A 14,536-nucleotide genomic window follows, 5' to 3' on the forward strand; every position below is an offset into this window, starting at 1 on the left:
GGCCAACAGAGTCAGCTTAACAACTTTAGGTAAGTTTTCAGTAGTATCACTTGTTTTTTTCCTTTATCTGGGTATTTTACCAGGTCTACCATATATTCATCTCACTATCAGGATGTTTGGGGTTGATGAGTCAGGCTGGTTTTAGCATTATTCAACACCAAAATCACTGYGATGACCCCTTCTTCAGTTACCACAGACAGCTTTTCCAATAGGCCTTGTTCAAGTTGYTTTTATCATTCCAGGCAGAGCATCCTGCTACAGAGCCTTGGCAACAACTGTCAAATTTAACTGTGCAGAACTTGCAACAGGCAGTTTAATAAGCTAGCTGTGTCCCCCTCCCCTTAAGTGAAGCGTGGATTTCCTTTCCTRAAGGTATGCTCTGACTAGTCAATGCTTTACTTCCTCCTCCTCTTACTTCTGTCCTGCCACTATTTAGACACATACCTTGTAGCAACTAGATAACCATGAGTTACACTTCCCAAATGGGATCCTCCTGTCTCTTGATACTACCATATTTTGYTTTTTTGAGACTGGGTGTCCAGGCCTGTATGCTGAGCTGGATGTCCCCAGATTTCAAGCTTAATGCAAAGTACAAGACAGCTCTCAGGATAAGACTGGAAAAGACCTCTGAGATAATTGAATCCAACCCTTGATTGAACACCATCATGTCAACTAGACTACGGCATTGAGTGCCATGTCCAGTTTTTCCTTGAATGCCTCCAGGAAYTTTTCCAGGACTGCCTCCACTACCTCCTTGGGCAGTCMATTCCCATGTCTARTCATCATTTCTGTAGAGAAGTACCTCCWTATATCCAACCTGAACCTCTTCTGGCGCAGCTTGGGGCTGTGTCTTTTTGCCCTGTTGCTGTTGCCTGGGAGAAGAGGCTGAGCCCCGCCTGACTACAGTCTCCTTTCGGGGAGTTGTAGAGAGCAATTAGGTCACCCCTCAGCGTCCTCCAAGCTAAATATCCCAGCTTCCGCTACCATACACGATAGGCACACATTTTCATATCCAATATATGTACAAATTACTGAGTGTGTGTGGCGTTTTACCCACAATTTCGGTGTGCTTTCAGCCGGGGCTGCCCGCCGCCCGCCGGCGAGGACGGGCCCTGGGGGCGCGCGCGGGCGGTGGTCACTGCCGCGCGCCGGCGGCCGGGGAGGCCCCGCGCCAGGGGAGGGGCGGGGCGGGGGCGGTGCCGACGCCGCGTCCGAGCGGGGAAACGAAAGCGGCGGCGGCGGCCTCGCTCCCTGCCCTGCCCTCCCCTCGCCGCGCCCTGCGAGCGGGAGCCCTTCGGACTCGGGAGCGCCTCGGAGCTGCGCAGCCCCCCGCCTGCTCCGCTTCCACCGTCAGCGTTGGCTGCTCCAGCTCGGCGCTCTCCGCTGGCCCCGGTGGTGTGTGGGGCAGCGCGGGGCGCGGCCGCCGGCGGTTCCCGCGGTCTGCCCGCCGCCCGCCCTCTGCCTGCAGGCGCGTCTCGGTTCGGCCTCTGGCACCGGGGGCTGAGCAGCGGGCGGTGCGACGGGGTTGAGAAGCCGGAGAAGGGCAGCGAAGCTGGTGAACGGTCTGGAGGGTAAGTACTGTGAGGAGMGGCTGASGGAGATGGGGGTGTTTAGCCTGGAGAAGAGGAGGCTTGRGGGAAACMTTATCGCTCTTTACAACCACATGAAAGGAGGCTGTAGCCAGGTGGGGATCGGCCTCTTCTGCCAGACAGCTATGACAAGAGGACATGGCTTCAAGCTGTGCCAGGAGAGGTTTCGATTGGATATCAGTAGGAATTTCTCCCCAKAARAGGTGATTAGACATTGGAATAGGCTGCCCAGGGAAGTGGTGKAGTCACTATCCCTCGAGATGTTTAATGAAAGACTGGACGTGCCATGGTGTCGTACACATGGTGGTATTTGGTCATAGATTGGACTCGATGACCTCAGAGGTCTTTTTCAACCTAAATGATCGTGTGAGAGCCTGGTGGTGTGGTGCAAGGGGGTTGTGGGGCATGGGTGGGCATGTGGAGGGGCTTTCCCTTGCAGCTCTGGGGCTCCTGAGGGACTGGGTGTCCCTAACTTGCACTTAATTTTGCATAGTTTGAAATTTGTCAGCAAGGCAGACACRCTGAAGGACCCTTAGTGGGGTTTGGAGGGTGGAGGTCTCAAGAGGGAACTGGTGGGGTGAGCTAAGAGCATGTTGGTCTCTCATTTGACTGTCTCAAAAGCAATATAACATGCACAGTTTGTTAGAGATAAACAAGGAAAAAAAACAAACCCCTAAATTGAGACAAGAGCCAATTTAAAGGTGAGTTGTCTGTAACAGAACTTCTGGTGGAAAAAAAAAAATCTTAGCCGTAGTGCAGTGAGGTTGTGGGATCATTTTGCCATCAGAGTTGGGGATTTGGCCTTATCTGCCGTATATGTGCTTGTGGCTATAAGCTTGATAACTGCAGGTTTGAATTGGTGACCTGGGGCATCTTTTCTACAACAACAGTCCTATGTAGAATAATAAACACTAATCATGTTTTAATTGTGGGGTTTTTTTTCAGTGGCAAGGAGATTTTAGCTGGTGTGCTAAGGACTTCTGCCTTACATTTTCACCTGCTTTCCGTTTCCTTGGTTCTTGTCCTCTGCAGGCCTTCCAAGCTGGCTTCTATTAGCTCTATTTTTAACTTTAGACCTTTCTCTAGGTTTATGCAAAGCTTATCATCCACATGCTTGAAATTTTGACAATGATTCCTGGTGAAAAACACAATGCCCCACAGAACTTGAGCACACATACTTAATAAAATTCTGTTATAAAAGTCATGTGGGAAAGCCCCAAACATTAATTTATTAACAATTAATGTTTGTAATGGTGAGGTCAGAGTTGTTCAGAGTCTCTGGTAAGGAATTGGTTCTACCTTGTGTATTCTCCGTTAGATTAATCTTACATTTTTTTAATGTGTTTGAATAAAATGAGTCTTTGATCCAGTAGAAATAATGAACTGCCATATATTTAAGTTATCCAAGTGTCTTTGTTTGGATTGACTTCATCTACTTGAATGTGAGGGTAAGTAGGTTGTRGAAGTGATTTGAAATTCATCAGTAATAGGGAAACTTCCTTATCAGTTTCCCATTTGATTAGTTAGACTAGCTGTTTAAAAAGTCAGATTCAARCAAAGCCAATAACTTTACCTAAAAACATTTGAGAAGCATAATAATGAACTACCCCTAAYATGATTGATGCCACTATGCTGCTGTGTCTTACAGAGAGTTAATTTGCTTAAGGTTCGCCAAGTGTGATCATCTTCTTTTAGCATTTTAGGAAAAAATGAAGAGAAGGACAGAACCCGAATTTAGCAGCATCCAAACTAAGCAGAAGAAGAGGATAGAAGACTTGGGACTAACCCTCAGTTCTACTTCAGATGATGAAAATCAATTTAGTAATCATACTACTCAAGGTAAGGTTGGAGACCTTGTATATGCTGCTGCAGGGGATCTAAATAATAACCAGTAATTGAACCTGCATCTCCTAAGTCCTAATTTATAGCCTGAGCTTCAAGGGCATGCTCTCTCTTTAGGAAAAAAAAGTACATTATTTCTTTTCGCAACCGTGGATTAGTGTGAATTCTTTTAGGCTTTTTTTCAAATCTTATGTAAACCTTTYCATTTGGGAATTGTATGAATTCAGATGTAGAAAAATGAATTTGAGGTAGATGACATGCATGATCCAAAGCTTTTTAAAGATTCTTGTCATAATGATCTRTTCAGTCTTAGCAGTTGTTTCTGGTTTGGAAATTCAGTAGTGAGGTGTTGCGAGTGTTACACCATAAAGARGCATCATAATTTTGCTTAAGAGGAAAAAAAGAAATCAGTAGTCTTACAACATTTCTTCAGATGGGAGAAATGGACATGAATGCAAAGGGGCCATTTGATTGGGGCTCCTRCATTGTAGGACAATCTCGTTTGCTGGCTCAGTGTGATTTTTCCAGGGGAGAACAGAGGTGTGAGAGCTCACAGGTGTTTTGTTTCGAAAAGAAAATCTGTTTCAGAGTTAACTAATTMCTTCCTTTTTCTTGGAGTGTGCTTTCTCATCTGGAGCTGGGATATACCACAGATGAGGTGCATGCCCTACACAATTGGTATMGTTGTTGTGGGACACTTTAAACTTCCCAGGATGGTACTTCAGGCTGCCTCATGCCTGCTACTTCACTCTTAGGATTTCCCATGGTCATGAAGTACTTGAGAGCCTTAACACATAAAGAAGCATTCCCTTGTGAAAATGGAAGGGGATGTGTGTGGAAGATGAGTGGGTCAGTTTGGGAGTAGCTGTAGTTGTGGGTATTGTGTGTACACCTGTCTGGCAAAGTCTAAGGTGTGTGAGGAGGTCAGAGGTGCAGAATGTGAGAGCTGGGGTAGGGAATGTTCTATGCACTCAGGCCAGAGCTAAAAAAAATCAAACTAATGTTTTTTTCATTTTTCCCCCCTTTTGATTATTGTGGGTCARAATGGGCTCAATGGGCTCAAAATTGCTCATAAGCCATGGTGTTTAAGAAACAAGTTGATACAGTTCAAAGACAACATTTTGGGTAGGGTTAATTGTTYAGTAGTCTGTTACACCCATTGTGGTTTCTGGTGAAAGAAGGGAGGTGGGGAAAAGAAGTGATTTGAGATCTAATCTCAGCTGAGCATGGTTTAGCAAATTAAAAACAAGAAGCGTAGTGAAGGGCTCCCATTGAGACTTATGTAGTGGGTATTGTGTTTGAGGCACATTAAGAGTCTCTAGAAAATAAGACACAACTTAAAAATAGGTAGCAAAGTTAACTGAAGCTGTGTACCGAAGAAACAGAAAGCAGTAAYTGACCTTAAAGCAAAAATAATTTGTAAGCATGTTCTTAGCTAAGAACTCTGTGAAAGAAACAGAAATGTATCTTGTACGACTGATGTTTGAAAATCAAGTTGGGTATAGAATGTTGCAGACACAAGTTGAATCATAGCCTTCCTTGTCTCGAGCTGGAAGACACAAAGGTTGATACTGCAAAATGCTAGCGTAGTAGTTATATGGGGACACAAGTCCTGAATCTTAAAAACTGATAGGTCAACAACAAGCACTGAGGACACATTGAAGGGGTTTTAACTACAGTTGTCTGTTTCACTGTGGTGTCTTTCATTTTTACTTCACTTTCTTGTAATGGCCTTTTTTTGCTAATTTTTCAGTTGTTTCCTGTTACTTCACTGATGCTCAGTTTTCCAGAACAGGAAAATACAGAGATCTGTGAGTTGAGAGAGAAATAGTCTTGTGGTTTTGTTTAAATTAGAGTAATGTAAGAAARCTTCAATCCTTTTTTTAAGTATTATAATCTCTTTTGGGTTTTTTTAACACTTCAGTGGAGCTACATAATTTCTTTTTAAGTAATAAACAAAAATATCAACTCTGCTAACTATTTCCTGTGTTATCTCAGGGCGACTTTGTAGTTCTGCTTCCCCTAATTGTACAAAGTTGCACAAAATGATTTCTAGCACTTGGCAAACAAGGGAGCTCAAGAGGCAGTGKTCCAATGCAGAGCATGGCTGTGCTTGCTGTGGATTGCTGCTCCYGTAGTATGACTGATGAGGCAAATTTGGAAGGAAACTTGTGCCACTGCTTGATCTTCATAGTGATATTACCTCAGGAAAAATGGAAGGACTCACTGGATTGTAGGGCCTCYCTCAGCACTCAGCTGGTGCAGAGGGGGCTGAGACAAATGAAACTGCCATGATTCCTGCCAAGATCCTAGTTAGATCCTGCCTGGAACAGATAGGTTTGGGCACCTCAGAACTGTAGAGCACCAATGAGCACTATACAGCTCATACAGGTCTAGGTTCTTACCAACTGGATCTCAAGGTGGAGCTAGGCACAGACAGAGCTTCATTGTTTGATACCTGTGAACGTTCTGCAGCATCAGTTTTTTGTGAGAAAGGTTTATTTTGAGTGCCTGCTTTGTCTGTTGGTACTTATCACCTTGATTGAACCATTGACTTGAGTCATTAAGTTTTTCCTCAAACCTCTCCTAGGTATTTTTAAAACAATTGGTATCTTCTGACCTTATCTTTCACTTGAATTTCTGTGTATCAGTAAACTCTAGAGGTGAAAAACTCATTTGCTGTAGTGAAGTTGGGGAWCCTTGCTATTTGATTGGATAGTAGGGGTCAAACTAAGTATAATAAGTGCAACTTTCTCTTCTTTCTGCAGGGTTGGCCATTTGGTAGATGCCTGCATACTTGATGTGGGTTTTTGGCTAAATTGGGGATGGATTATGGTTAGGTAGGATATGGAGGAAAATTCAGTATGTTTCATCATGTCACTGTTCTCAGGAGAGAATAGAATCCCTGTGATCCTTCGCAGTTCCTCAGGAGCATTGCAAAGGTCAGGCACACCACACTACTATCGTGGTCATGATGTGGATGCTCTGCTGGTGTGATGGGGTTTACCCAGCCCTTTGTGGGGCCTGGAATCCATTGGCTCAGAGAGGCTGTGTGTGTCCCTGAGGCAGATGGAAAGATAACCAAGTGTTGGTTTCACAGGGTGTTTTATGTTATACCTGCATGCTTCCTAAAGCACATTTGAGATAATCAAGTGTYCTCTGTGTGTCTGTTCAGAGGATTTGAAGAGTCATGCTATATTCTAATGTGTTCACTGAGATGTCTTACTTCCATTTAATATTTATTTTCATTGTCACTTTTTWATTTGTTTTCAGAGTCTTCCAGTAGCACCAGTGGGTCTGACAGTGAGAATGATGAAAAAAGACCAGTCTTCAGCAATGAGTTCAAACAAGACTCTCTCGTGGAGGGTACTTCATCTCGCTACTCCATGTATAACAGTGTCTCCCAGAAGCTTATGGTAGGTCAAAATAGTTTTGGACCAAACTATAAAGAACTGACAAGAACAATGTGAAAATACCAGTTTTTATAACAAAGTACTTTGATTCTGACCTTCTTTGTAGCAGGGTTCTCTGCATATTTGAGCCGTTGACTTGCAGCAGTTGGGGGAAGCTGAGAGATCTTGGTTTAAGGGAATCTTTTAAAAAAGAAAGTTGATYTGTGTTCAAGGCCTGGGAGCAGGGAGATGAAGAAGAAGGAAAGGGTCTCTGGGTCAGTCAGCTTACTGAGCRTGGAAAGAATGTCCTACCATGTCTTGTTTTGCTATGCTCAACTTAACAAATGCTTTGTAAGAAAGGCCTTAGCAAATTCTATGATTGCCATTGATTTATTTGGTCTTGGAGGCTGGCTGGTATACTTTTGGAGAATTATTACCCTAATTATTAAGGTATTTCTTTCCCTTTCAAGTCATACCACTCTGCTTTATGTAGGGCTGGAAATTTCTTAGACAGGGAATTGTAAAGGATAGTGACTGTGACAGCTAAACTTTGAAAGTGATCAGCCACCTCTCAATTGCATAATGTTAGCATGGGGAAGAAAGTGCATTTAAAAAGTTCTGAGAAAATAGTTGATTGTCCCTTTCTCATGGTAGAACCAAATTTGGCAGCTTGTTCCTGAATTTAAGGCAACATTAGGTTGAAGAGAAATAGAGTCTTTTGATGCATGCTTGTTTCCTGATGCAAACTTTGTCACTGTAGTAGCATGAGTATCTCGTAACCATGAAAGAACAGAGAAACAAAAATATTATTTCTGAGGGCAGCAGAGAAGATGAGCTGTATAGTTGTGTATGGCTTGAAATGTGACAGAAAGTTTGGGACTCACTGAGGGGCTGACTGTGTGTCTCCCTTTATTCTGTGCTGGTGCTGTACTCACAGGAGCTTGAGTTGGTTATCTTTCTGTGGTGGTAGGCCAGCTTGTATCTGCCTTTGCTAAGGTAGAAGTTTAGTGTTCTGCTGGAAGCTAGGAAGTGCTAGCTAGTGGGAACAGGGAGCAGGTACTGCTTCCCAAGGAGTTGGAATGCTGCTGGCGAGCAAGATCATAGCTCTAGATGAAACAAACTTTCCTGCTGAATTAAAAATTCAATGGGATCCAGAGGCTGAGAGTTGCTGATTGTTCCTCTCTGTAGTTAAATCCTGTTGCTGATCATTCAAAATGTGTCCCTGTGCATTTTTGGCACTGGGCAGCAGTTTGCTGATTCTAGAGTAAGACTGTCTATCCTTTGAGTTTTCTCCTGAGCCAGTGAGGAAGTGAGTTTCCAGTTGCCCCAACACAGGAGCTTTTACTACTGAATCTATGGGACCTTTTTTTATAAGGCCTCATMAATTTGATTTTAAAGACTGATGTGATATCAAGTTTGGTTGAATGATTTGACAGCATTGGGTAAGTAAAAAGAAATTTGCCCTTAATTAATAGATTTTCAAAATTCTGTCCTTGGAAAACTGTTGTAAAACAGATTCGGTGGCTGTGACATCTGGTGTATATCCTTCAAAGTCTGATTCAGAGCAAAGGCAATGGGAAAAAATCATGTACCTTTGTATAAAACCTGTCAGATGTTTTTGTGTTGTTTCTCATAGATTGGTAACAAACAATGTTTTTGTTTCTCACAGGAAGGGGTATGTRGATAACATTCAAAGTGAAATAGTCATTAAGTTTGCTATTTCCTTACTGCCTTGTACATGTGAAATTGACTAAATCCCTGCTTTTTGTTATTGCTCTCTTATTGCTAAAATTTAGTAAGAGAAAAGCCTGAAAAAAACAGCAGTTAATGAACATAGTTCTTCTAACCTAMGAGATGTGTATGCGTGTCAGGAGCAGTGTGCCTTGCATTCCTCCTCTGAGTTTTACCTGAAGTTTTAACTGATACTTGAAATACATGTGAATGCATGTTGTCAACAAAGAATATCATCACAACATGATTTTTTTTCTGGTACCAGCATCTTTTTTTTATGACCCTCCCATGTTTACTGAACCCTGTGATGAGTGGCTSTAGGCACCTCACTACTTCTCCTTCTGAGCAGGCTGTTTCTGCATTACTGAACCTTTTGTAATTTGCTGTCATCTCAAACATTCTTCAGATCAAGTTTTTTTTAGTATCCCGCCTCAGTGAAGTGAACTCACTCGAAAGTCCTGAAAGCTACAACTGAGATTAAAGATGCTCAGTGCCTTCAAGTCACTTCAGGATGATGTGCCATTTTCCTCACTAGTCTTTGACCTTAGCAGTAGTACATAAACTCAATTCTACTTGCCTCAGTGTGTTCCCTTTGCTCTCTTTATAGGCCAAGATGGGCTTCCGGGAAGGAGAAGGTCTGGGAAAATATGGCCAAGGCAGGAAGGATATTGTTGAGGCCTCCAATCAGAAGGGAAGGAGAGGCTTTGGCCTGACCCTCAAAGGATTTGATGGGGAGCTCAATATTGATTGGCAGGATGAGCCAGAGGTAAGTGCTTTCTGTTTTAAGTCCCATTTCTGTTGTTGTGTTCAGCAAAAACTGTGACAATGTGTAAAGCAAGTGTAGGGGGTTTTTGGCAACTGTCTCTTTTCCAGTGTTTCTAAGCTGTACTTTRAACACTTGACTTTTGTTTTGCCTTGATTATCAAACTCTAATAAAGGGGAAAGTGGTGAGGGTTTTTTTTTCTATGGTGGAGATGTTTGGGGTCTTTTTTAATTTTGAAAAGAAATAAGACATGTTTTAGTCCAGGAGGAAAAACTGTGGTTGGCCCTGAACTCATGGCATAACCCCTTATGCTAGCATTGGGAGGCAAAGCTTTRGGGAGCAATTAGTTTTTGTATTTTTCTAGTAAAAACATCTTTGCCTCTTCCCATGACTTGTGGTTGCAGCCCAGTGCCTACGAGAAGGTGGACTGGTGTCCTGAGTGTACCACAGAGATCCCAGGTGCCCAGGAGCTGAAGGAGTGGATGACTGTGGGGAAGGTAAATTTTAATGTCTTGGTACTTACCAGCCTAAGACAAAGCAGGGCTACTCAGCCCGGGTCAGTTGCCATGTCAGATMGTTGTAGAATAGCCTAGACTGTGAACAGCCTCTGAAGATTGCTAGTTTAGCTTCATGCTTAAAGCAGATCCAGCTAGATCTGCTCAGGTTGCTTGTTTGGTTGTTTTGAGTATCTTCAAGGATAGAAACTTTACAACCTCTTTGGGCATCTGTTCAGTGTTTGATGACCCAGTTGACGAAAGAAAATTTCCACATAGCTAACTGGCATTTTTTATGTGGTTTTTGTGTCTTCTTTCTTGTCATATCATTGTACATATCTAGGACCGTAGGTCAATCTTTTCTGTCTCCTGTTGTTAGGAAGTTGTCCCACTGTTAGGTACAGCAATAGRATCTCCCTTTCTGCATTCTGAACAAACTTCTCAGCTTTTTTGTCACACACGAGGTGCTTTTTTCCCCTTGTCATTTTGGTGGCCCTTTTGCTGGTCTTGCTCCAGTATGTCTGTTTTTGTACTGGGGAGTGCTAAAGTAGATACAGTATTTCATAATGTGGTCTCAAGATRCCTGACACGGGAGAATAATTCCTCAGCCTGATTGCCACACTTTTGCTAATACAGCCTAGTATGTGGTTGGCAGCCCTCATCCACTACTGTTACATTCTGCGTTCTGAAAAGACAATATCATGCTGATTGCTGTGCTTTTTGTCCTGTTGCAGAGGAAGTTGATGATTGAAGATGAAACAGAGTTCTGTAATGAAGAGCTTCTACGTAATGTCCTGCAGTGCAAGGTGAGCCCACTTTTTAGAGAGGAACTGAAATGCTGGGAAAGCAAGTGAAATAACTAATTGAAAAAKATTGAGTAGTTAGATAATTGACAAGAGCTCAGAATATCCTCTGTCACCTCCATATTGCTGGGATGACCTAGCATCCTGGTTTTTACTATCCATTCAGCAACCTTTTTTGAACTTKAGCCTTCTAAGGTATTGTCTTGGTTTAACTCCAGCCAGTAATGAAGCCCCYTGCAGCTGCTCACTCACTCCTYCAACCAGCAGGACTGGGGAGAGCATGGGAGGGATAAAACTGMAAAACTCATGGGTTGAGATAAAGACAAGTCAATGAATAAAGCAAAAGCCACTCAATGGAAGGAARGTAAAACAAGGAGCTAATTCACTAGTTCCTGTGGGGATGCAGGTGTTCAGCCATCTATCTCTAGGAGAGCATGGCTCCATCATGTGCAAGTGTTACTTGGAAAGACAAAAGCCCTAACTTTGAATGTCCYATCTTCTTCCCCCAGCTTTATATACTGAGCATGATGGGATATAGTATGGAATATCAATTTGGACAGTTGGGCTCAGCTGTCTCATGTATGTCCCCTCCAAACTTCACAAGAGTGCACTCCCAGCCTACTCACTGGCAGGGTGCTAGAGGAAGAAAAAACGGCTTTAATGCTGTTCAAACACTGCCGAGAAATAACAAAAACATCTCTGGTTTATCAGCACTGTTTCCATCACAAATCTAAAATGTATCTCCATACTAGCTACTATGAAACAAATTACCTCTACCCCAACCAAAACCAGCACAAGAGGTGATTGAAAAGTCTCTTGCCCTTAGTGTGACTGAAAGGCTGAAGGCTTGAATAAACCAAGGAATTGAGCTCCCCTTCTTTTCTTGTGTGTGTAGTCTTCCCTTGTGTGTGCTGTCTTCCCTCCTAGCTTTTATCATGCCCTTGTATATTGCAGTAGAGTGTGTGTATGTATGTGAGAAAAATACTATAGGCTGRGACTGCTTTTGAGGTGGCTAACCAGATTATCAGGCTTTGGAGCTATCAGTACAGAATTTGCCAGTCATTAAATTTGCTTAAGACCTGAGGTGGCTTAGAAGAAGAGCAGATACCATTATGAGATGGAAAAACATTTTGTATTGGTGAACCAATCCTGCATGGARTATGCTGTCTAGGGAGAGAGAAGCAAGAAGATAGGATATACTGATGCCTACCTAGCTCTCTAGCCTGTGTCAGGTCCAGCAGAACTTTGTTTCTGTTTGTGCAGAGCGTATTTGATGAGCTGGATGGAGAAGAAATGCGTCGAGCCCGAACAAGGTCTAACCCCTATGAGATGATCCGTGGAGCTTTCTTTCTGAACAGGTTTGTAGAATGTCTAAAGTAGTGTAGTCCCTTTCCCATTTATGTCAATTTTCAGCTGTGGGAGCCAAGGATGAAGCTTCGTAAGGTCCTATTCTTATGTTCACAGAGCTGCRATGAAGATGGCAAATATGGACCATGTCTTTGACTACATGTTTACAAACCCTAAGGACTACCAAGGGGTGAGTGCTTCTAACTTTCAAATAGGAGTGCTTTCTTAGAGAATGTGGGAGGTGGGAAGAAAGGAGAATACTTAGGATATTAGCTGGGAAAACAGGTACTTGAAAGATTCCTCTGAGCAGTGTCGTTTATGGTGTATGTRCTTTGACTGATGGGAGCTGTTACGGATCAGTAGAATTTCCTCAGTTTCTTTTTGCAGGTGCCTTTGATAAAGGAATATGATGCAGAGCTGCTCTATTTTGCTGATGTGTGTGCTGGTCCTGGAGGCTTCTCTGAATATGTCTTGTGGAGGCGAAAGTGGCATGCAAAAGGATTTGGCATGACTTTGAAAGGACCAAATGATTTTAAACTGGAGGACTTCTATTCTGCTTCCAGTGAGCTCTTTGAACCTTATTATGGTATGTAGTGCACCCATGAGTGTTACCTGATGTTTTTGCTTAGGCTGCACCCTCTGTATTAGTGGCAGGACTGGTATTGATACCAGCAGGGGGATCTTGGAGAAGTCTTGGAGAGCCCATTTTGCAAGGTAGAAGGGGACTGTCATTGGAGAAAATAATTGAGATTGGTGAGCTTGCATATCAGGTACTTTTTCTGCCTGGGAATGTGCTTCATTGTAGTATTTGATATTTAAGTACTTTGCTTATCTGAACATTATGGAGTGCTTTAAAATTGTTYGGCTGTGTTTTTCTCACATCACTGATCTCAGTCTGAAGAACAGTGAATGAGATGACTTATTTTAGAATCAYAGAATTGTGTGGGTTGGAAAGRACTTTGAAAATCRTCTAKCTMCAACCTTCCTGCTGTGAACAGGGACACCTTCCACRAGACCAGGTTGCTCAAAGCCCCATCCAAGTCTGAGCAGAGACTGGGTGTCCACAACTTCTTTGGGCTATGTGTCCCAGTAACTCATCACTCTGAGTAAAGAATTTCTYGCTAATGTCTAATATAAATATACTGTCTTTCAGTTTAAAGCCATTATCTGTTATTCTGTTCACTGTGCTCCCTGATAAGAAGTCTCTTCCCATCTTTCCTGTAGCCCACTTTAGGTACTGAAAGGTGCCTGGAGTCCCTAGAGCCGTATCCTCTCTAGGCTGAACAGCCTCTGTGTTCTCAGTCTGTCCTCATGGGAGAGGTGCTCCAGCCTCCTGATTTGCCCAAAGCTCTATTAGCAGAGCCAGAGATAGAAACCTCATTTGCCTCACYGTCAGCATGTTTCTATATCAGACCTCTCTAGCTGTGTTCTGATAATTGATTGTGGGCTCCTAGTAAAGATAAATAAAACAGATTTGGGCTAGAGGCTGTATCTGAATCACTGTGACTGACTGAGGTACTTAATCCAAGGAAGTTTATTATGTTAACATGTTTTACCTTGCTTTGAGCCAGACTAAACAGGTGTTTACAGACAATTGCTGCATCTCATCTCATGCATGGTAACTTGTTAATCCTGGTGATATGTATGAGCCCTCCATCTGCCTTGCCTTTATGATTAGGAGGGGAAATTCAAGGATTGCTAGTRTTTGTGCTTCTTATTTCAGACTGTATAAAAGAAACTGCAAAGTGTCTGTCTTGCAGAGAAGAGGGTTTGCTTTTCTGTTGTTGTGCTTTGTGTGGYTTTTTTTTTCTCCCCACCACTCTGACTCTTGTTGTCTGTTGCTCTTGACACCTGAGTATGAACTCTTAGAGAATGGTTATTACACATAAGGATTGGTTCTTAGTTAAAGTGAAGGTTCATGGCAAGGGCAGCAAGGCMGATAAACACCTTGACCTAATGGTTGCAGTGTTTGGGTCTTCATAACTCGCTGCAAATTGGTGTAGTGGAGAAGAGGAGATATGTGGAGAAATTAATAGCCCAATGATTTTGATTAATTTTCTGATCCCTTTCTGTTATGCTGTGAAGTCTAGTGAGGTGTGTACAGGCTCTCTTCCACTGATRGGAAGGAAGTAGCTTGCCATGATATTTCTGTTGTCAAGAAGGTAAATTCCATCACTTCACTTATTGACAGGATGGTTGGTGAGGAATTTAGTTATCAAAAGACTACCATGCATTCTGGTCTCTTCTGCTTTCTAGTCCTCCAGTTGAGTTAATAGAATCTGTAGTTGTTGAAGATTTACAGGGACTAATACCAAATAGAAATTCAGGCTTCCTGAAGGGAGAATTGGTGAGCTCTACAATACACCTTAGACCAGCTTTCTAAAACACSAGCTGTGGGATAGTGTAGCTCTGTTTTAAAAGACCATATGAGAAAACTGTATGAGTRTTTGTGCACAAAACCCTCCATCTCTTTCCCTACTCTCTTTATAAACTTTTTCACAGGTTTTTTTGGGGGTTGCTTTTTTAAAGTCCAGATTACATTGTGTTTGAAAATAGACCATTATGTTTCTTTGGA

The 14,536-nt window shown here is 42.7% G+C and overlaps 1 protein-coding gene across 1 annotated transcript in view; it reads left to right on the plus strand.

Moving 5' to 3' along the window:
• Positions 1 to 1,186: 1,186 nt before the first annotated feature.
• Positions 1,187 to 14,536, plus strand: part of CMTR1 (cap methyltransferase 1) — a 28,587-nt gene continuing 15,237 nt past the window's right edge. The window contains exons 1-9 of the mRNA XM_057370880.1: positions 1,187 to 1,571; positions 3,285 to 3,428; positions 6,705 to 6,847; positions 9,162 to 9,320; positions 9,722 to 9,814; positions 10,546 to 10,617; positions 11,878 to 11,972; positions 12,079 to 12,151; positions 12,349 to 12,547. Coding sequence (XP_057226863.1) covers positions 3,299 to 3,428; positions 6,705 to 6,847; positions 9,162 to 9,320; positions 9,722 to 9,814; positions 10,546 to 10,617; positions 11,878 to 11,972; positions 12,079 to 12,151; positions 12,349 to 12,547 — 964 coding nt within the window. The 5' untranslated portion in view covers positions 1,187 to 1,571; positions 3,285 to 3,298. The remainder of the gene's footprint in view (positions 1,572 to 3,284; positions 3,429 to 6,704; positions 6,848 to 9,161; positions 9,321 to 9,721; positions 9,815 to 10,545; positions 10,618 to 11,877; positions 11,973 to 12,078; positions 12,152 to 12,348; positions 12,548 to 14,536) is intronic.

The sequence above is a fragment of the Malurus melanocephalus genome, unplaced genomic scaffold, assembly GCF_030028575.1.
Source record: "Malurus melanocephalus ecotype Western Australia unplaced genomic scaffold, MMel_1.1 scaffold_5, whole genome shotgun sequence".
In the NCBI taxonomy this organism is placed as follows: Eukaryota; Metazoa; Chordata; class Aves; order Passeriformes; family Maluridae; genus Malurus; species Malurus melanocephalus.